General features: G+C 57.8%; 1 protein-coding gene across 1 annotated transcript; it reads left to right on the top strand.

Annotated features, from left to right (window-relative positions):
- Positions 1-4,268: 4,268 nt before the first annotated feature.
- On the top strand, positions 4,269-20,364 carry TNFAIP8L3 (TNF alpha induced protein 8 like 3). Its single transcript, XM_029064731.2, has 2 exons — positions 4,269-4,441; positions 19,762-20,364. Exons 1-2 carry the CDS (start codon positions 4,381-4,383, stop codon positions 20,322-20,324), a joined length of 624 nt encoding a protein of 207 aa, XP_028920564.1. The 5' UTR covers positions 4,269-4,380; the 3' UTR covers positions 20,325-20,364.
- Positions 20,365-22,136: the final 1,772 nt, after the last annotated feature.

Genomic DNA, 22,136 nt, shown 5'->3' with positions numbered 1-22,136 from the left:
AAACCACCCCAGAAACTGTTTTCCTTCGTGCGCCTTCCCCTTGACGACGGACTGCAAGACGCACGGGGAAATGACGAGACCTTCTTCTTTTTGAGGGATCTCGGCTCTCTATTGTTCGGCTCCACCACAGGCTAATCAACGGCCTTCTGTGTCCCGTGGAACAAGAACGGGGGCCCGGGCTTCGCTAGCCAAGGGAAGTGGAGGATTGAGGCAGTGACCCCAGTTACGGGGAGGCTGGCGTGGGGTGTTGGGGGGATGATGTAGAGTGTATCGGGAGATGGTGCGGGTTTCGAAAGTTACCTATTACAGGTCTGAGGCCTGGGGCTCGGCGGGTTCTGGGGCAGGGAGGCCCCGGAATGCTGAGACCTAGACTGGGTTTCTCGGGCCAGATACGGCAGAGCTGGTCGGGATCCGTGCCCTGGTTTTTTTTTTTTTTATCATCATGGTATTTATTAAGCGCTTACTACGTGCCGAGAACTGCTCTAAGCACCGGGGTGGATACGAAGTCATCCCGTTGTCCCACGTGGGGCTCAGTTTTTACAGATGAGGTAGCTGAGTCCCAGAGAAGTTAAGCGGCTTGGCCAAGGTCACCCAGCAGACAAGTGGCAGAGTCGGGATTAGAACCCGTGTCCTCTGACTCCCGACCCCGGGCTCTTCCCACTGAGCCACGCCGCTACCCAGTCGTTCCCTGTTGCCCTAGGGAAGTTGGAGCCAAAGGAATAACTGGGAGATGGACTGGATTTCTAAGGCTACACATCCCAGACCTGCTTAGGATCTCTGTCCCAGAGGACTCTAGGAATTCTTGGCAGTGCCGGGAGACGGTCTGAGTCCTCTAGACCGTCTTCTAGACGGTTCTCGAGACTGTCAGCTCCTTGTGGGCGGGGAATGCGTCTGTTGATTGTTATACTGTAGTCTCCCAAGTGCTTAGTACAGTCCGCACTCGGTAAGCACTCAATAAATACTATTGACTGACTGACTAGGGTTATAGAAGGTCATGGGTTCTAATCCCAGCTCCGCCACCCGTCCGCTGGGTCACCCTGGGCAAGTCACTCCACTTCTGCGTGCCTCAGTTACCTCATCTCTAAAATGGGGATGGAGACTGTCAGCCCTGCATGGGACAGGGACTGGGGCTAACCTGATTTGCTTGCATCCACCCTTGTGCTTAGCACAGTGCCAGGCACATAGTAAGCGCTTAACAAACGCGATGATAATAATAGTTATCATTATTATTATTATTTTTACACAACCCAGAGCAGCTCAGGATCCAGGCCTCAGAGGATTCCGGGTCACGGAGCCTTAGGGGCAGCGGGAGACGGTCCGGCTGAGGGGCGGTTTAGGGTTACGTGTTCCGGTCACGTTCACGGACGTGGAGCCCCAGACATATAGGGAGAAGGACCGGGTCTCTCGGGTTATGAGAAGCAGCGTGGCTCAGTGGAAAGAGCTCGGGCTTGGGCGTCAGAGGTCATGGGTTCGAATCCCCGGCTCTGCCACCTGTCAGCTGGGTGACAGTGGGCAAGTCACTTAACTTCTCTGGGCCTCAGTTACCTCATCGGCGGATGAAGACTGCCAGCCCCCCGCGGGACAACCCGATTACCCTGTATCGACCCCAGCGCTTAGAACAGTGCTCTGCATATAATAAGCGCTTAACAAATACCGACGTTATTATTATGAGCGAAGACCCTCTCGGACCCCCCCCCCCCCCACCGGGGTTAGAGTCCTGCATCTTTAGAGTGACAGCGAGACCCTCATCTCCGCTGCCCTGAGCTTCGCGGGGAGAAGCCCCAACGGCTGAACCTTGTGAATCCCTCCTGCCGCAGCCTCAGTCGTCATTTCTGCCGTCCAAAAGGCAGCCGATATTTCCAATGATTTCATTAGAAGGTCTCTATGTCCTGGATAGCCGCCTCGATCCTCCACCTCACGGGGCTGGCAGACACCTAGCCTGTGAGTTCACGGCCCCGGGGCGGGGGGGGGGGCCTCTTTCATTCATTCATTCATTCATTCATTCATTCACTCACTCACTCATATTTATTGAGTGCTTACGGTGTGCAAAGCACCTTTCTAAGCGCTTGGGAGAGTAAGAGTCATTAATTCCTTCGATTGCATTTACTGAGTGCTTCCAGTGTGCAGAGCCCTGTACTAAGTGCTTGGGAGACTATGAAGTAACAAGCGGGGCTCAGTGGAAAGAGCCTGGGCTTTGGAGTCAGAGACCCTGGGTTCGAATTCCGGCTCTGCCACCTGTCAGCTGTGTGACCTTGGGCAAGTCACTTCCCTGTGCCTCAGTGACCTCATCTGGAAAATGGGAATGAAGACCGTGAGCCTCACGTGGGACAACCTGATGACCCCGTATCTACCCCGGCACTCAGAACAGCGCTCTGCACATAGTAAGCGCTCAACAAACACCGACATTATTTCTCTAAACAGACACATTCCCCGCTCACAACGCACTTACAGTCTAGAAGGGGAGCCGTGGTCTAGGGGGGAGACGGACAGGATTAGATGTAGCGATTCTTCGTTTCGGAAGGTTTTGTCAACGGAACCGGTTAAACGCTTACTACCTATCCAACGCTCTCTAAGGGCTTGGGGCAGATTATATATTTACGGTATTTGCTGAGCGCTTAACGTGTGCCGAGCCGAGCTCCAAGCGCTGAGGTAGTAACAAGGTGATTACTTGGGGCTCCCTAGTCCTAATCCCCATTTTCCAGATGAGGTAACCGAGGCCCAGGGAAGTCAAGCGGCTCGCCCGGGGTCACACAGGTGGCGGAGCCGGGATTAGAACCCACGTCCTGTGACTCCCAAGCCCGGGCTCTTGCCTCTAAACCGCGCCGCTTCTCTGAGTACGAGATAATTAGGTCAGACGCAGTGCCCGTCCCGCTCGGGGCTCACAGGCTAAGAAGGAGAGAGAGAAAAGTCGGTGTTTTTTTAATCTTCCGCTTAGGACCTTTGATTTCTGAAACAGTTTCTCCGGAGAGAAGGGAAGGGAAAGAGGCTGGTGCCTCCTTCCGACTCCTTCCTTGGCAGCCTTCTCCTCCCGCTCCTCCTCCTCAGGGCAGGCGATTGGACTGTCCCCAGTGCTCAGCGCAGTGCCGTGCACACACATTAAGCGCTCGGTACATACTCCCGTTGGACGGAGCGACAGAGGCGGCTCCGGGCCCAACGCCTTGCGCTTAGTACAGTGTGGTGCACACAGTGAGCGCCCGATACATAACCCGACCGGCTGGTCTGACGGAGGCAGCTTGGAGCCCAACGCCCCGCGCTCAGGACAGGGTGGCGCACCCGGTAAGCGCTCAGTAGATAGGATGGAGGAAGCGCCCCAGGTTTTCCGGAGCGAGTCGAGTCCGGGTCCGGGCGGGGGCCTCCCGGCCCCTCGAGCCCCTCCCCCCGCCCCGTCGAGCCCTGCCCACCCTCCGCACCACGTTGCGGCTGGGCAGGAGCCCGGGCCCCGAGGCCCGTCGGAGGGGCGGGGGGAGGGCGGGGGGAGGGCGGGGGGACCACGGCCCGCCTCCACACACTCACACACCCGGACCCACACAGGCAGACACCCTCACGCACACACTCTGCCTCTCGCTCCCTGTCCGTGGCCCGTGGCCCGTGGCCCGTGGCCCGTGGCCCGGGCTCCTCCGGGTCCCGCCCCGGGAGCCTCCGGGAGCCTCCGGGATCCTTCTCCTCCTCCTCTTCCTCCTCCCCCTTCCCCGGGATCCTTTGGGATCCTCCCCCGCCTCTTCCTCCTGCTCCTTCCCCGGGATCCCCCCGGGGTCCTCCTCCCACCCCGCCGCCCTTTCCCCCGGGATCCTCCGGGATCCTTCTCCTCTTTCTCTTCCTCCTCCTGCTCCTTCCCCGGGATCCTTTCGGATTCTCCTCCCTCTCCTCCTCCTTCCCCGGGATCTTTCGGGATCCTCCTCCTCCTCCTCCTCCTCCTCCGTCTCTTCCTCCTTCCCCGGGACCCTCTTCCTCCTCCCCCTCCTCCTCCACTTCCTCCTCCTCCTCCTCCCTCTCCTCCTCCTTCCCCGGGACCCTCTTCCTCCTCCCCCTCCTCCTCCACTTCCTCCTCCTCCTCCTCCCTCTCCTCCTCCTTCCCCGGGATCCTTTGGGACCCTTCTCCTCCTCCTCCTCCTCCTCCTCCCTCTCCTCCTGCTCTTCCTGCTCCTCCTCCTCCCTCTCCCTCCTCCTTCCCCGGGATCTTTTGGGATCCTCTCCCTCCTCCTCCTCCTCCTCCTCCTCCTCTCCCTCCTCCTCCTTCCCCGGGCTCCTTCTCCTCCTTCTCTTCCTGCTCCTGCTCCTCCTCCTCCCGGGGGTCCTCCGGGCTCCCCGGCCCCCCCGTCGGCCGGCGGGGCGTTGTTTCGGGGGGCTTCGGGGGAGCCGCCCCCCGCCCCTCCTCCCAGCATGGACTCGGATTCCGGGGAGCAGAGCGAGGGGGAGCCGGGATGCGCCCCCTCCCCGCCAGGTAAGAGGGGACCCCGGCACCCCGGGGCGGGAGGAGGGGGCGAGGGGTTCTGCACGTTGCCCCCCTCGCGGAAATTCCTCCTCCCTTGAACTGTCCTCTCCCAAGCGCTTAGTACAGTGCTCTGCACACAGTAAGCGCTCACTCAACACCGCCGAATGAAGGAATGAACGGAAGAATTGGGGCGGGGGTGTCAGGAGTGCGCTTTGAGATCCCCACCTGGGCTCGAAGCGCTTAGAACAGTGCTCGGCACACAGGAAGCGCTTAACAAATGCCGTTATTATTCTCATTAATGATAAGGGGTCCAGGAACAGGCGGTGAGGGGGTGGGGAAGGGGCGATGGGGAGCGGGACCCTCCCCGCTGTATCCCTCTTTTGGGGCAGGGAAAGCGTCTACCAACTCTGTTGGATTGTCCTCTCCCAAGTCCTCCGCCCATAAGCGCTCCATAAATACCACCGATGGATTGGATTCTCCCCGTCCGGCGCCGGGCACGCGGTCAGCGCTCAATAAATGCCACCGATCCACTGGACTCTCCGGACGGCTTAGCCCAGTGCCCTGCCCGCGGCAGGCGCTCAATAAATACCACTCATTCATTCAATCGTATTTACTGAGCGCTTACCGTGTGCAGAGCGCTAGTGATCGACCGGACTCTCCGGGCAGCTCAGTCCAGGGCTCTGCCCACGTCGGGCGCTCAGTAAATACCGTCGATCGACTGGACTCTCCCGAGAGTCTAGTCTAGTGCTCTGCCCATAGCAGGCGCTCGATGAGTACCATCCATCGATTGGACCCTCCCCGGCGCTCAGTCCAGTGCTTCGCCCGCCGTAAGCTAAATCGATCGCACCGATCGAGCGCCTTCCGTGTGCGGGCCGCCGCACTAAGTGCTGGGGAGAGAACGACACGACGAGCGCTTGATAATCTCCCAGGCGCTTTACTCCGGCGCCCTGCGCGCGCTAAGCGCTTAATAGATATCATTGATCGATTGTGCTCTCCCAAGGACTTCGCTCCGGTGCTCTGCACACAGTAAGCGCTTGATAAATATCATAGACTGTGCTCTCCCAAGTGCTTTACTCCGGTGCTCTGCACACAGTAAGCGCTTGATAAATATCATTGATTGTGCTTTCCCAAGTGCTTTATTCCGGTGCTCCGCACACAGTAAGCGCTCAGTAAGTATCATCGATTGGTTGACCCCACCTGGAGGGGGGAAAGTGCACCCCAGAGGGTCCCCAGAGGGTCCCCAGAGGGTGGGGCAGAAAGTTGAGAGGGCCCTGGGGTGGTGGGCTGCCTCGTGTGTGCGTTGGGGGGTCGGGGGCTGAGGGGGCTCCCTTTGGGAGCGCATAATAATGATGGCATTTGTTAAGCGCTTACTGTGCGCAAAGCACCGTTCTAAGCACTGGCGGGGGGCGGGGGGGTACAAGGCGATCAGGTCGTCCCAGTGGGGCTCACAGTCTTAGTCCCCATTTTACAGATGACGTGACTGAGGCACAGAGAAGTTACCTGACTCGCCCAAAGTCACGCAGCCGACGAGTGGCGGAGTCGGGATCGTTGAGCGCTTACTACGTGCAGAGCACTGGACTAGGCACTTGGAATGGACAATTGGGCAACAGAGAGAGACCATCCCTGCCCAGCGACGGGCTCACGGTCTAATCGGGGGCTTACAGTCGAACCCATGACCTCTGACTCCCAAACCTGGGTTCTTTCCACTGAGCCACGTGTGCTGGGTGTGTTCCATGGGTGGGCACCCCCGGCCGCTCTTCTCCCGGAGGACGGGAAGGGCTCCCAAGTTGTGGGACCTCCCCCCCCTCCCCCCAATTAGCCAGGGATTTTTTACCCCTCCGGTCACCCCGGCCGGCCGCGCAACGGGGAACTGGAGTAGCCGCCCGGCACGATCAGTCAGCGTGGCCTAGCGGCTAGAACCCGGGCCGGGGAATCAGAGGGCCATGGGCTCTGATCCCGGCTCCGCCGCTCGTCGGCCGGGTGACCTTGGGCAAGCCGCTTCACTTCTCTGGGCCCCGCTTATCTCATCTGGAAAATGGGGATGGAGAGAGTGAGCCCCCACATGGGACAGGGATCGGGCCAACCTCGTTGGCTTGTTTCCACCCCAGCGCTTAGTAGAGTGGCTGGCCTTCAGTCAGCACTTAACAAAGACCGCAGTTATTATCCTGCGCTTGGAACAGTGCTCTGCACATAGTAAGCGCTTAACGGATGCCATCGTTATTATTCTTATTACTAACAATAATCAATGGTATTTACTGAGTGCTATGAGCAGAGCACTGTACTAAGCGCTTGGGAGAGGACAACAGAACAGAATTGGCAGACACGTCCCCTGCTCACAACAAGCCGACAAGAAGCGGCGTGGCTCAATGGCAAGAACCCGGGTTTGGGAGTCAGAGGTCGTGGGTTCTAATTCCGGCTCCGCCACTTGCCGGCTGTGTGACTTTGGGCAAGTCACTTCACTTCTCTGGGCCTCAGTTCCCTCATCTGGAAAACGGGGATGAAGACTTCGAGCCCCACTTGGGACTACCCGATCACCTTGTATCCTCCCCAGCGCTTAGAACAGTGCTTGGCACATGGTAAGCACTTAACAAGTACCAACATTATTATTATTATTATTATTATTATTATTAGAGGGGGACCCGGCCATTAACGGGGGGCGGGGCGGGGGAAAGAGAAGGGTCCTCTGGGGAGAGTGGGGGCAATCTGTCAGCCAGGGGTATTTCCTGAGCACTTACTAGGTGCAGAGCACTGTATTAAGCACTTGGGAGAGGATGATAAGACTGTAAGCCCGTCGGTGGGCAGGGACGGTCTCTCTCTGTTGCCGAATGGTCCATTCCAAGTGCTTAGTGCAGTGCTCTGCACACGGTGAGTGCTCAGTAAATACTCTGAATACATAAGAGAGTTGGCAGCCGTGTCCAGTGCCTGAGCACAGAGCTCGGTGCCTTGCACACGGTAAGCGCTCAAAAAATACGACCGCACGAACGTGTCACCTGTCCGTAATGAGTTTACGGTCTAGCCCGGGGCAGTGCCTCCGCGCTGTGCCCGCGGATGGGGCGAGGGAGGAGGGTTGGCAGAGGCGGGAAACGGGGCGTGCCAATTCTCGTGCCTCTGTGGCATTCGGTGAGCCCTTGCCGTGCGCCAGACGCGGTTCTAAGCGCTGGGGTAGATAGAGAGAATCCCTGCCCAATAACGGGCTCACAGTCTATCTGTTGCTGACTTGTACACTCTAAGCACTTAATGATAATAATGTTGGTATTTGTTAAGCGCTTACTATGTGCGGAGCACTGTTCTAAGCGCTGGGGTAGGCACAAGGGAATCAGGTTGTCCCACGTGGGGCTCACAGTCTTAACCCCCATTTTACAGATGAGCTAACCGAGGCACAGAGAAGTGAAGTGACTTGCCCACAGTCTGACAGGTGGCGGAGCCGGGCTTCGAACCCACGACCTGTGACTCCCAAGCCCGTGCTCTTTCCACTGAGCCACGCTTGCTCTGCGTGTAGTAAGCGCTCAATAAATACTACTGAATGAATACCAGCTAATCAGGTTGGCCCCAGTCCCCGTCCCTCTTGGGACTCCCCGTCTTCCCATTTCGCGGATGAGGGAACCGAGGCCCAGAGAAGTGAGATGACTTGCCTAAGGTCACGTAGCAGACAGTCGGGGTGTTGGGGGGGGGGATTAGAACCCAGGTCCTTCTAACCCCCGGACCCGTGCTCTATCCACGCATATATCCGTATGAATGGTTGATATTACTGTCTCCCCGTCTAGACTGTAAGCTAGCGGGGGGCAGGGAATGTATCCGCCAACTCTCTTGTGTTGGACTCTCCTAAGCGCTTAGTACAGTGTCCCGCACATAGGTAAACACTCAGTTAATATCATTTAAGGTGATGAGGATGATAGCAGTTCTCTGCTCCCTCCCCCCACCCCGGTATGGACACCGTTCAACTGGCACCTCGGGGGGAGCAAGATCTGAGAGCAGGTTGTGTGAGGATGGCGATGCGTACATGCGCCTGAGAGCGCAAGCCTACTCAGAAGTCACCTCTGTGCCTCGGGAAGCCATTCCCCTCAGTGAAGTGGAAAGAGCCCGGGGCCCGGGAGTCGGAAGACCCGAGTTCTAATCCCGGCTCGGCTGCTCGCCGGCTGCGTGACCCTGGGCAAGTCACTCCGCTTCTCCGGGCCCCCGTTTTCTCAACTGTAAAATGGGGATTTAATATCCGTTCTTCCACCCTCTTAGACCGCGATCCTCCGCTGGGACAGGGCCCGCATCTGCCCTCTGGACTTCTATCCCGTGTCTAATGATTCACATGAAGGGCAATTCTTTTTTTTTCTTAACCGGAACTCGTTAAGTGCTTACTTTGCGGCAGACACTGTACTAAGCGCACAAGAATCCGGTCAGACCCAGTCCCTGTCCCACGGTCGAAGTCGGAGGGAGGGCAGGTATTGAATCCCCATTTTCCAGATGAGGAAACCGAGGTGCAGAGAAGGTAAGTGACCTGTCCGAGGTCAGACGGCAGGCGAGGGGCGGAGCAAGGATCTGAACCCGGTAATAATAATTGTGGCATTTATTAAGCACTTACTATGGGCCAGCTGGGGGGGGATACAAGCAAATGGGGTTGGCCACAGCCCCCGTCCCACACGGGGCTCACGGTCTTCATCCCCATTTTAATAATAATAATAATAATGTTGGTATTTGTTAAGCGCTTACTATGCCGATGAGGCAACTGAGGCGCACAGAGCTAAGTGACTTGCCCGAGGTCACACAGCAGACAAGTGACGGGGGCGGGATTAGAACCCAAGTCCTCTGACTCCCAGGCCCGTGGGCTTTCCACTAGATCACACCGCCGAGAGACGTGACCCCTGCCTTCGAGGATCATTTAATCTAGCGGGGAAGACGGACATTAAAATGATCAATCAGTGGTATTTACTGAGCGTCTCCCAGGTGCGGAGCCCCGTTCTAGACGCTCGGGAGCGTCCGACACATCAGAGCCGTACAGTGCTGTACAACAGGGAGCATAAAGTGTCGCGGTAATCGGGTGCCTGCCTCTATTCTCGAACGAGGGCAGCAGCTTGAAGCAGCGAGCCTAGTGGAAAGCACTTAATACATTCAGACATTCAACTGCATTTACTGAGCGCTTACTGTGTGCAGAGCACTGTACTGGAGAAGCAGCATGGCCTAGTGGAGAGAGCCCAGGCTTGGGCGTCAGCGGGATTTGGGTTCTAACCCCGGCTCCGCCACTTGCCTGCTGTGTGACCTTGGGCGAGTCACATCGCTTCTCTGGGCCTCAGTTCCCTCGTCTGGAAAACGGGGATGAAGACTGTGAGCCCCACGTGGGACATGGACTGGGTCCAACCCCATTAGCTTGTAGCTACCCCGACGCTTAGTACAGTGCCTAGCATTCAATTCATTCATTCCAAAGCCCCCTTTTCCTCAGCTCCCCCTCCCTCCCGCGTCACCTCGACTCGCTCCCTTTGCTTTTCCCCCCCCCCGTCTCCTCGCCCCACAGCACTTATGTACGTATGTACACTTATGTACGTATGATTAGACTGTGAGCCCGTCGCTGGGCGGGGATTGTCTCTATATGTTGCTGAATTTTATATTCCAAGTGCTTAGTACAGTGCTCTGCACATAGTAAGCGCTCAATAAATACCATTGCATGAATATTCTATATCTATAATTTTGTTTATATGGATGCCCGTTTATTTGTTTTAATGCCAGTCTCCTCCCCTCTAGATTGTAAACCCATTGTGGGCAGGGATTGTCTCTCTCTCTTGTTATACAGTGCTTAGTAATAATAACAATGATAATTACGGTATTTGTTAAGCGCTTACTAGGTGCAAAGCACTGTTCTGAGCGCTGTGGTTGACACAAGGTCATCAGGTTGTCCCACGTGGGGCTCACAGTCTTAATCCCCATTTTCCAGATGAGGGAACTGAGGCCCAGAGAAGTGAAGTGACTTGCCCAAAGCCACCCAGCTGACAAGCGGCGAAGCCGGGATTAGAACCTAGGACCTCTGACTCCCAAGCCCGGGCTCTTCCCACTAAGCCACGCTGCTTCTCCAGTACGGTGCTCGGCGCACAGTAAGCGCTCAATAAATACGATTGAACGAATGAATTTATTAAGTGCTTACTGCGTGCCGAGCCTCGTACTAGCACACGGTAAGCGCTTAACAAATACCATAAAATACCAAATGCCGGTCGATTAGACTGTAAGCCGCCGTGCACATTCGGGATTAGAACCTACGACCTCTGACTCCCAAGCCCGGGCTCTTCCCACTAAGCCACGCTGCTTCTCCGGTACAGTGCTCTGCACGTAGTAAGCGCTCAATAAGTACTATTGAAATACTATTGAATGAATAAAAGAAAATACAGAAGCACCTCAGGTGGTCAGCGGAGGAAGCTCCCCGACCATTCGTTCGATCATACTGACTGAGCGCTTACCGCGTGCGGAGCACTGTACTGAGCGCTGGGGAGAGGACAAGAGAACAATAAACTGACAGTTTCCCCGCCCCTGACCAGCTTAGACCCCCCCCCCCTCCCGCAGCTCTGGGCCCGACCCGGGCCCCCGTCCGTCCTCCTCCCGGTGCCGTGCTGGCTTCACGCGACACCCGACACCCGGGTGGGTTGGTTGGGGGGCTTTTTTTTTTTTTTCCTTTTTCCCTTTAACATTTCAATTTCTCCTCACAAGTCATTTGTCCCTCAGGAAACATATGCCGCGTGTACGTCATCCGGCGGCTTCCCGCCGTGAACCGGTGCCTGTGTCTGCGGGCGATGTGGGCAGTGGGAGAGCGTTTCTCTTGAATTACCCAGAGGGAAGGAGGGAGGGAGGGAGGGAGGGGCAGGAACCCAGGGCCTACCGTCCCCCCTTAACGCTCAGAAATACCCCAGCTGCGTTTTAAGCTTGGAGATCACCAGGAGAGGGTTTCCGAGAAGGGTGTGGGGTTGGAATGGGGAAAGAAATGTTCTTAATTCACGGTAAAGAGGCCCCCGGTACTCCCGGCGAAAGAACCGAGCCAAGGAGCAACGTGGCCCAGCGGATGGAGCGTGGACCTGGGCGTCAGAGGATCTGGAGTCTAGTCCCGGCTCCGCCACTTTGCTCTGTGAACTTGGCCGGGTCACTTCACTTCTCTGGGCCTCGGTGACCCCATCTGGAAAATGGGGTTTAAGACTGGGGTCCCCGGTTGGGTCTCCAACCTGATTAATTTGTAACTATCCCAGCCCTTGAAACACACTAACAGCTTAATCAATACCATCATAGATATAAAATGTGGCCTCGTGGAAAAAGCAGAGGCCCGGGAGTCAGAGGGATCTGGGTTCTAATCCCCGCCCCGCCACTTATCTGCCGTGTAACTTTGGCCGAGTCGCCGAAGTTCTCCAGGCCAGACCGGAAGCCCCACGTCGGACCCGAACTGTGTCCAACCTTGTATCTACCCCGCTGCTTAGTACAGTTCACGACACATCGTGAGCGCTTAACAAACACCATTAAAAAAAAAAAACAACGCAGGGAAATTTCCAGTCAGTCGCTCCTGGTACGAAAAGCGCGTGGCTGCCTAGTGGACTCCTCCCCTGGTTGGTCACCCAGGAGAACGGAGTGCGGATAAGGGAGGGATAAAAAGTGAATTCGTTTCTTTTCCGAAAAAGATCCAAAAGTCTGGTTGTTAAAAACGCATTTTCAAAGTCTCGAAGGATTCTTGCTGTGCTTACAGCTTCCAAAATATCTCCAGCTCCGCCCCAACCCCAGCTGTTTTATTTACAAAGGCTGGAAGACCTCTTATCTCCTCAGGCTCACGGCTTCCAAAATTCCACGTAATCCCCCGCTTGGGTTCTTAATCCTCCTTCGGAGAAATGCAAACTCATTCCCTGGTAGGAAGGATGAGCACCAAAACTAACTCTTCCAGCGTCAGAAAATGAAGAAGGGACAATTAAGGTATTTGGTAAGCACCTACTCACACAGCGGACAAGTGGCGGAGCGGGGATTGGAACCCAAGTCCCCTGACTCCCAGGTCTGAGTTCTTTCCACTCGACCCCACTGCTTCTCTGAAGAATAAGAAGCAGCATGGCATAGTGGATAGAGAGCAGGTTTGGGAGTCAGAAGGTCTTGGTTTCTAATCCCGGCTCCGCCACTTGTCAGCTGTGTGACCTTGGACAAGTCACTTCACTTCCTCTGGGACTTAGTTACCTCATCTGTAAAATGGGAATTGACACTGTGAGCCCCATACAGGACAGGGACGGTCCCAACCCGATTCGCTCCAGAGCTTAGCGCCATGCCTGGCACATAGTAAATGCTTAACAAATACCAGAATTGTTATTATTATTAGCAGTAAAAATAACAATAGTAATAAACAATACTGTCCATGCACTGGGGGTAGATAGGCAGTGACCACTGCCCACTCATGGCCTAGTGGAAAGAGCCCAGGCTTGGAAATCAGAGGACCTGGGATCTAATCCTGGCTCAGCTTCTCGCCTGCTGTGTGACCTTGGGAGAGTCACTTTACTTCTCTGGGCCTCAGTTACCTCATCTGTTAAGTGGGGCTCATTACCTGTTCTTCCTCCCCGTTAGCATCTGATCCCCACGTAGGGCAGGGCCTGCGGCCGATCTGATTATACCTCCGACAGTCGATCGTACCTGGTAATAACGCCGTTGGTATTTGTTAAGCGCTTACTATGTGCAGAGCACCGTTCTAAGCGCTGGGGGAGATACAGGGTCATCGGGTTGTCCCACGTGAGGCGCACAGTCTTCACGCCCATTTTCCAGATGAGGGAACTGAGGCGCAGAGAAGTGAAGCGATGCCCACAGTCACACAGCTGACAAGTGGCAGAGTGGGATTCGAACCCATGACCTCTGACTCCCAAGCCCGGGCTCCTTCCACTGAGCCACACTGCTTCCTTATTTATTGAGAGCTTACCGTGTGCAGAGCACTCGGTCAGCGCCTGGGAGAGTGCAATATAACAATAAACAGACAGGTTCCCTGCCCATGATGAAATCACAGCGCTTGACACTTAATAAGTGCTTAACAAATACCACTATTTATCACTGTCATTAAGAAAAGGAGGAAGAGTCCCATTTGAGAAGCAGCTAGCGGAGAGCGCCGGGGAGTCAGAGGAACTGGGTTCTAATCCCGCTGTCTGCCGCTTGCCTGCTGAGTCACCTCAGACAAGTCACTTCTCTGGGCCTCAGTTTCCTCATTTGTAAAATGGAGGTCAAATCCCCACCTCCCTCCCCTCGAGATCACGAGCCTCGGCGGGGCGGGGACTGTGTCCGATCTTATTGTATTGTATCTTCCCCAGCAGATGGGACAGAGTGAGCGCTTAACAAATAGCAACCCCCCCCCCCCCCCCAAATCCCCAAATCTTAAGCTCGCACTGGGTACGGTACACTGAGCTTAGCCCTTGGGGGGTGCCACAGATGCCAGAGACATGACCCCTAATAATAACGAATGTGGTATTTGTCAAGCGCTTACTATCTGTCAAGCACCGTACTAAGCGCTGGGGTAGATACAAAGTAATCAGGTTCCACATGGAGCTCACGGTCTAAGTAGGAGGGAGAACAGGTATCGAACCCCCATTTTGCAGACGAGAGAACTGAGGCCCAGAGAAGCCAAGTGACTCGCCCAGAGTCACACAGCAGGTACGCGGTGGAGCCGGGATTAGAACCCAGGTCCTCTGTCTCCCAGGGTCAGACTCTTTCTAGTGGACCATCCTGCTCCCCGTCCCGTAAAGACCTTCCACTTCAACGGGGGTGGGACGGGTGGTGGCGGGGGCGGGGGGGGGGGGGAGACAGACGTAGAAATATTTACAAGTAGATAAATCAAAGTTATTTGTTGGGCGCTTACTATGCGCAGAGCGTTTGGGAGAGTATAACACTCCAGTGCTTAGAACAGTCCTTGGCACATAGTAAGCGCTTAATAAATCCCATTATTACAATACAACAGAATAAGCAGCCACATTCCCCGCCCACGACGCGCTTACGGAGAAGCAGCGCGGCTCAGTGGCAAGAGGCCGGGGCCGGGAGTCAGGGGTCGCGGGTTCCAATCCCGGCTCCGCCGCTTACCAGCTGGGCGACGTTGGGCAAGTCACTTCACTTCTCCGGGCCTCAGTTGCCTCATCTGTAAAATGGGGATGAAGACCGTGAGCCCCGCGTGGGACGACCTGATCACCTTGTATCCCCCCCCAGCACTTAGAAGTGCTTTGCACATAGTAAGCGCTTAACAAATACTACCATTATTACAGTCTGGCGGGGGGGGGGGGGGAAGGCGGACATTAACAGGAATAAGTCAGCGTAAATATCTGGATGGTCGCTCTAAGAGGATGGGTACGGAATAAGAGGAGAGGAAACACCATTCATTCATTCACTCAATAGTATTTATTGAGCGCTTACTATGTGCAGAGCACTGTACTAAGCGCTTGGAATATACAATTGGGCAACCGATGGAGACAATCCCTGCCAAATGACGGGCTCACAGTCTGAGATCTGACCACCAGAGATCTGAGCAATGAAGTTTCTTTCGCCGAACCCATGGGGAGAATTTAAGGAAAGGCAGCAGATGTCCCATCCCAGGCGAGGTGAGACCGAGCGGTTCCGGGGGGTCTGAGCGGCAGAAACGGTCACCCCGCATCTCTAGGGTCACGGGGCACGTGCTCCGAAGCGGCGACTCCGCTTCAGGTTCCTCGTCCCGCTTTGGCACGGGAACCCGTGGGGAACGGGGAGGTTGGTTTTTTTTAAAAGCGTGTCAAGGTGCCAAGTGCTTAGTCCAGTGCCCGGCACCTAGTAAGCGCTTAACGGAGACCACAGTTATCGTCCTATCTGTGCCACCGTGGGGCACAAAATCCAGGGTTATTTTATCCCATCTCCGCCACTTGTCTGCTATGTGACTTTGGACAAGTCACTTCACTTCTCTGAACCTCAGATTCCCTCATCTGGGGATTGAAACGGTGAGCCCAGCACGGGACAGGGACCGTGTCCAACCCCATGTGCTTGGATCCGCCCCAGCGCTTAGAATAGTGCCTGGCACACAGTAAGCTTTTATCAGATACCACAATTATTCTTCTTATTATTATTAAAGCTTGGCACCCTCTCTTCGGCGTTACCAGACACTCCCAGCCCCGGATCCGTCAGGGCCGACGTTGGTGGAAAATCTTCCTTTCTGCAGCCAGGGTGGACGGGAGGGGCCGGGTGAGGTTTGACGCACTCCCCCCGTCCAGCCCGGCAGACTCGTTTTAACAGCGGAATCCTTCCTGTCGGGAAAAGAAATCCAGGGTCTGAAACCCAAAGGGGTCTGTAGGAACGGCGGAAAAGCCCATCGATGCCGTCACCGGCTTCTGGTTTTCATTTCGGGTCTGGCCGCGTTGGGGAGAGCGGGCAGGCCGCTTAGAATTTTCCGACGGCTCTCCGGGACCCTCCCGGGAATGCGTTCAAGAGGAAAGACTAGCTCCGCGGGGCCACGGGGCTCGCCGCTCACGGGCCCAGAAGAGAAAGCCGCCGGCCCGACGGCCTGCGGCTTTGGTAGGCCGGGCGGGAGGGGGGCGACGGGTAAGCAGCGTGGCCTAGTGGATAGAGCCCGGGCCTGGGAGGCAGGATTACTTGCTGTGTGACCTGGGGCGGGTCGCTTCGCTTCTCTGTGCCTCCGTTTCCTCCGCTACAAAATGGGGATGCCTGTCTTTATGATTTCTTCTTAAGCGCTTACTACGTGCCAAGCACCGTTCTCCCTCCTAGTTAGACTGTGAGTCCCATGCAGGACAGGGATTTACACGGACTTACCCCGGCGCTTAGAATAGCGTCTGACCAACGATAAGTGCTCCGCAACTACCATAAACGAAAGAGGAGACGGTTTTCCGTGCCTCACTTTCCTCCACCGTAAAATGGGGATACCCCTTCTCCCTCCCCTTTAGTCTGCGACCCCCGGTGCAGGACGGGGACTGTGTCCGACTTAATTAACGTGTACCTACCCCGGCGCTTAGAACAATGTCGGACCCGTAATAAACGCCTAATGGCAGAAAAGAGAGACACTTCTCTGTGCCTCAGTTTCCTCAACTGTAAAATGGAGATACCTGTTGTCCCTCCCGCTTAGACTGTTAGCCCCATGCGGGACGGGGACCGTGTCCGACCTCATCGACGCGCACCCAGCCCTGCGCTTGGAACAGTGTTTGGCGCATAGTAAGTGCTCGACCAATACCATTTTCAAAAAAAGAGGGGAGAGGAGGCAGCTGCTAGGCGCCTCGAATTCCAAGAGCAGGGAGAGGACCCCCCCCCCCAACGCCCCCCCGAGACGGCAATGCCCATGCCCTTCCCTGCATCCGGACTGGGCCAGAATGGGGTACCTTTTGCCCCTCTGGGAAGGGGGAGAAAGCTCTAACTGGCATCTCCAGGGCACCAGAGAGAGGATGGGGGTGAGGTTCCCCCCAGCCCTCCCTCCGTCTTTCCCCCCCTCCCATCCGTCCCCTGCAGCGGGACCGTTTTCTTGATTGATTGATGGATTGATTCTGGGAAAACATCCCAGGAAACCCATCTGTCCCGGGCCAAAACTCCGCCTGGGCAAAGGAATCACTCCAAACCTCCTGAGCCCGGGGACAGACCACCCCAAGCCCACCCCAGGAGCCTGACGGGCCCTCACCCCCTGCCCGGCCCGCGGGGCGATGCCCGGAAGCTAGCCCGGCCACCCACGGGATCGGCGGAGCACGGGAAGGGCCGGCTCCGGGCCACGGCTGTCGATCGCGCCTCGGTCCCAGCCCAACCGGGGGGTCAACGGGGAGACTCGGCAGCTGCTTCCTGTCCCCCCCACCCCCTGTTCTTGGTATCGGTTAAGGACCTACTCCGCGTCAAACACTGTTCTAAGCGCAGGGGTGGCCGCGGGTTAATCGCACGCTCTGCGCAGAGCTCACGGTCGAAGTAGGAGGGCCGACAGGTAGCCGCGTTTTTAAAGTCGAGGAAACCGAGGCGCAGAGAAGTACAGAAGGGTGCTCTGCACACGGTGAGCGTTCAATAAATACGATCGAATGAATGAATGAAAGGAGATGCGCCTCCAATAAGGCTCTGAAGGAGGGGAGGGTAATTGTCCGCGGGATTTGAGGAGGGAGGGCGCTCCGGGCCGGAGGCGGGACGTGGGCCGGGGGTCGGCGGCGAGACGGAGGCGCAGTGAGAAGGGGTTAAACGGGGCTGCCTGCCTGAAACGTTTAATAATTCATTGTGGTAGCTGGGCCGATATGGGAGAGCAGATATTGTGGGAGAGGTGGTGTTGCCAGCGGGAACTGCGGGAGACTAAACAAGCTGGTTTTCCAGAGACCTGGCTCCGTTCCCGGGAGCCAGGGAGAACACTGGGGTGGGGGCAGGGAAGGGAATCTCTGGCTCGGGGGGCTCGGCCCTGGGAGGGGCGGTTTGGGGGAGTGAGGGGCTACTGAGCTGAGGGAAGGAATCGCTAATAATAATGACTGAGATGCTTGTTATTAATGTTGGTATTTGTTAAGCGCTTACTACGTGCGCAGCACCGTTCTACGAGCTGGGGTAAATACAGGGTCCTCAGGTTGTCCCACGTGAGGCTCACAGTCTTCAGCTCCATTTTCCAGATGAGGTCACTGAGGCCCAGAGAAGCCAGGTGACTTGCCCACAGGCACCCAGCTGAACAGTGGCAGAGCCGGGATTCGAAACCGATGACCTCTGACTCCCAAGCCCGGGCTCTTTCCACCGAGCCACGCTGCTTAAGCACTCACTATGTGCCGGGCACTGCACTAAGTGGATACAAGGAAATGGGGTGGGACACGGTCCCTGTCCCACGTGGGGCTCACAGACTCAATCCCCATTTTACAGATGAGGGAACTGAGGCCCAGAGAAGTGAAGTGACTCGCCCGAGGTCACACAGCAGACGAATGGCGAAGGTGGAATTAGAACCCGTGACTTTGCGAGGCCCGGGCCCGTGGCTCTATCTACGAGCGCTCGCTGTGTGCACAGCGATGTTCAAAGCACTCGGAAGAGGACGATACGACGGAGTCTGTAGACGCGTTCCCTGCCCACAGTAAATGAGAAGCGGCGTGGCTCAGTGGAAAGAGCCCGGGCTTGGGAGTCAGAGGTCATGGGTTCGAATCCTGGCTCCACCACTTGTCAGCTGTGTGACTGCGGGCAAGTCGCTTCACTTCTCTGAGCCTCAGTTCCCTCGTCTGTCAAATGGGGATGAAGGCCGTGAGCCCCACGTGGGACAACCTGTAATCACCTTGTATCCCCCCAGCGCTTAGAACAGTGCTTTGCACATAGTAAGCGCTTAACAAATGCCATCATTATTATTATTTATAGTCATAAACTGCAGTATTGGGTAAAAGGAGATGGACTTGTAATAAGCCTTACTTGGTGCCAGGCACCGTGCTAAGCGCCGGGGTAGATACAGGGAAATCAGGTTAGACACAGTCCCTGCCCCACACGGATCGTGTCCAACCTAATGAGCTTGACTCTACCACAGCGCTCGGCTCAGTGCCTGGCACATAATAAGCGCTTAACGAATGCCATAAAAATACACTAAAACCGCCTGTCAACTCCCGCGCTTTGTGAATGCCGGGGATGGGGGCGGAGAGTCGTCCTCCTGGACCTCTGAATGGGACGACCCCGAGCGGAGCGGTCGGGCGTGGCGGAGCCCCAGAGGACGCCGGGAGGCGAAGGGGGTGGCGGCGAGTCCAGCCCGGGTGGGCGACGGCACTTGGGGGCAGGACGGCGGTGTCTCCGCCCCGGGCGGGCATCCGGAGTGACCGGTCGTGCCGGGGACGGACGTCGACGGGCGAAGCCGTCGGGGCTGGGAGGGGGTCCCCTGGATCCCAGGCCCGTGCTCTAGCCACTCCACCATTCTGCTTCTAATGATAATTTTTCTATTTGCGTGCCGAGCACCGTACTAAACCCCGGGCCCGCGGCCCGAGACGGGGAGGGCAGCGGGGACGCGACCCCCGCCCGATCTCACACGGCGGTCACGGGACCGCAATCCGGGGAAGGGGTGGGGTCGGGGAATCTTCTAGGGTCCTTCCCTAGAAGCGGCGGGAGAAGCAGCGCGGCTTAGCGGCTAGAGCCCGGGCCCGGGAGTCAGAAGAACCTGGATTCGCATTCCAGATCTGCCACGTATGTGCTCGGGCAGGTCATTTCACTTCTCCGGGCCTCAGTTCCCTCATCGGTAAAACGGGGATTGAGACGGCGAGCCCCACGTGGGACAGGGACCGCGTCTGACTTGATTAACCGTGTCCCCCTCGGCGCTCGGAAGAGCGGTTGGCACATACTAAGTGCTTACCCAGTACCTTATGTTATTATTTTATTAATACCGTTATTCCCCCGACCCTGACCGAGGCGCCCTTTCCCTCCGTCCTCCCCAGGCCCCGACGTGTTCAACTCCAAGAGCCTGGCCCTGCAGGCCCAGAAGAAGATCCTGAGCAAGATGGCGTCCAAGGCCATGGCCACCCTGCTGGTGGACGACACGAGCAGCGAGATCTTCGACGAGCTGTACAAGGTGAGCCGGGAGCACACCCGCAGCAAGAAGGAGGCGCACAAGATCATGAAGGACCTGATCAAGGTGGCCGTCAAGATCGGCGTCCTGTACCGCCACCAGCGCTTCGACGCGGCCGAGCTGAGGACCGTGGACCGCTTACGCAAGAAGCTGAACCAGACGGCCATGACGGCCGTCAGCTTCTACGAGGTGGAGTACACCTTCGACCGGGCCGTGCTGTCCGCGCTGCTCCTCGAGTGCAAGGCCCTGGTCCACGAGCTGGCCGCCCGCCACCTGACGCCCCGCTCCCACGGCCGCATCGGCCGCGTCTTCGACCACTTCGCCGACGTCGACTTCCTCTCGGCCCTCTACCGCCGGGACGGGGACTGCCGGCCCAGCCTCAAGAGGATCTGCGAGGGGCTCAGCAAGCTGCTGGACGAGAGGGTCCTCTGAGCGCCCGTGTCGGTGGCCGAGGCCCGGAAGTGACTTTTTGGGGGGGGGGGGAGGCGGGGGGGAGGGAGGGGCGACGACGGTCCCCCGGGGAAGGGGAAAGAGACTCGGGGAAGGCAGAGAGAAAGAGAGGGCGAGGCGGTGAGGGGGACGGCTCCGGCCCCTCCGAGGGAGGGAGAGATTTCAGCCCTTCCGGCGCCTCGACCGCCTGCTGCGGGTGCGGGGAGAGGAGCTCGACAAGTAGCCCTCAGCCTCGCCGGCTCATCCCCTCGGCCCCAGCCTGAGGCAGGCCGGGGCGAAAATCTCCCACTCCGAGAGCAGGTTGGTCCCCGTTGGGGGGGAAGGGCGCTGAGCGGAAGGGGTTGGGGTCCTTCCGCCTCGGCCCCTCTCTCTAAAATGTGATCCGAAAGAGGATCGGGGGGTCACAGTGGGGCTCGCCCCGGAGGGGCGTCCACCGTGCCCCCTCGAAGACGGGCAGCGGGGCTGGCGGCCTCCCCCTCCCCTCGCCGCCCCCCTCTTTGGGCCGGAGGGGCCGACGAAGCCAAACGGGGAGTAGGTAGGGGGGTCGGTCCCCCAGCGGCAGACCGAGGGGTCTGGGCCGACGGGGCCAGAGGGGGACCGTGCTCCACGCGCCGTGAACGCTCAATAAATACGATTGATTAACTGATGGATGGATCGATCGAGCAGGCCGAAGGGAGATTCGGGGGGCTTTCGGGGCCCCTTCTCGCCCTCGCCCCAGGCCCACCTCCACCCCCACCCCTTGCTGAGGGTCCTGCCGAGAGTTGGCGGGGAAGGAGACCAGGGTCCGCAGGAGGCCTGGGGCGGGGAAAAGCCGGGGCCGGGGGCCGACCGGGAACGAGGGCGGAGGGAGACGGGGGCTGACGGGTGGCATTCTTGGCCACACCCGCTCAAGGGGTCACGGGGACCCCAGCAGCAGGGACACAGGCTGGGGGAGCACTGACTGCGGAGAGCACAGGAGCACTGCGGGCCCTGATAGGTGAGGGTTCTGGCAGTCCCCCGTACCCCACCCTTCCCCAGCTCCCAAGCTGAGAACAGGAAGGGGGAGATCCAGGCACCTTGACCGTCTAAGCGTCAAGAGGCCGGGGGGAGGGCAGCCGGGGAGATTCTGGGGGGAGTACACCCCTCAACCCACCCTGCCACCCCCCCGGGATCTAGCTCTGACGGACCGCTGGGTCGAGAGGATAATCACGATCCCAATAATTGTGGTATCTGTTGAACGCTTACTCTGTGCCAGGCCTCGTTCTAAGGGCGGAGTAGGGTAGGGGTCGGGGGGGCGGTGCTGTTTGCAAATCCCGTCCTCCAAACTGAGGCGGAGGCGGCCCCGGCCCCAGAGTCGGCGAGGAAAAGGCAGGATTTGAGGGCTCTATCCCCATTCCCGGGACCAAGCCCCGGGCAGCAGCCGGGGCCCAGCGGATCGAGCTCGGAGCCTGGCGGTCAGAAGGACCCGGGTTCTCATCCCGGCTCTGCCGCTTGCCCGCTGAGGGACCCTGGCCAAGTCACTTCAGTTCTCCGGGCCTCAGTTCCCTCATCCGTAAAACGGGGATGAAGACCGCGGGCCCCACGTAGGACAGGGACGGTGTCCAACGCGACTAGCTCGTGTCTACCCGGTGCTTAGAACGGTGCCCGACAAACGGTATGCGCTTAACGAATATCGTCGTCGTCAGCCCGGGCCGAGCCTTCCCATTCCATCGCGGTCCGGGGGAGGAAGCCCGAGGCCAGGCTGCCTCCGGATGCCCCGCGTGGGCTCGGCCGGGCCCGTGGACCCACTCCGAGTGTGGGCGGGAGACCCCCGCC

This window comes from Ornithorhynchus anatinus, chromosome 5 (genome assembly GCF_004115215.2).
Source record: "Ornithorhynchus anatinus isolate Pmale09 chromosome 5, mOrnAna1.pri.v4, whole genome shotgun sequence".
In the NCBI taxonomy this organism is placed as follows: Eukaryota; Metazoa; Chordata; class Mammalia; order Monotremata; family Ornithorhynchidae; genus Ornithorhynchus; species Ornithorhynchus anatinus.
This window is presented reverse-complemented; position numbering and strand designations above follow the sequence as displayed.

Coding starts and splice junctions, on each gene's coding strand:
- TNFAIP8L3 (XM_029064731.2), top strand. CDS start 4,381: ATGGACTCGGATTCCGGGGAGCAGAGCGAGGGGGAGCCGGGATGCGCC. Junction 4,442..19,761: donor ATGCGCCCCCTCCCCGCCAG/GTAAGAGGGGAC, acceptor CGTCCTCCCCAG/GCCCCGACGTGTTCAACTCC.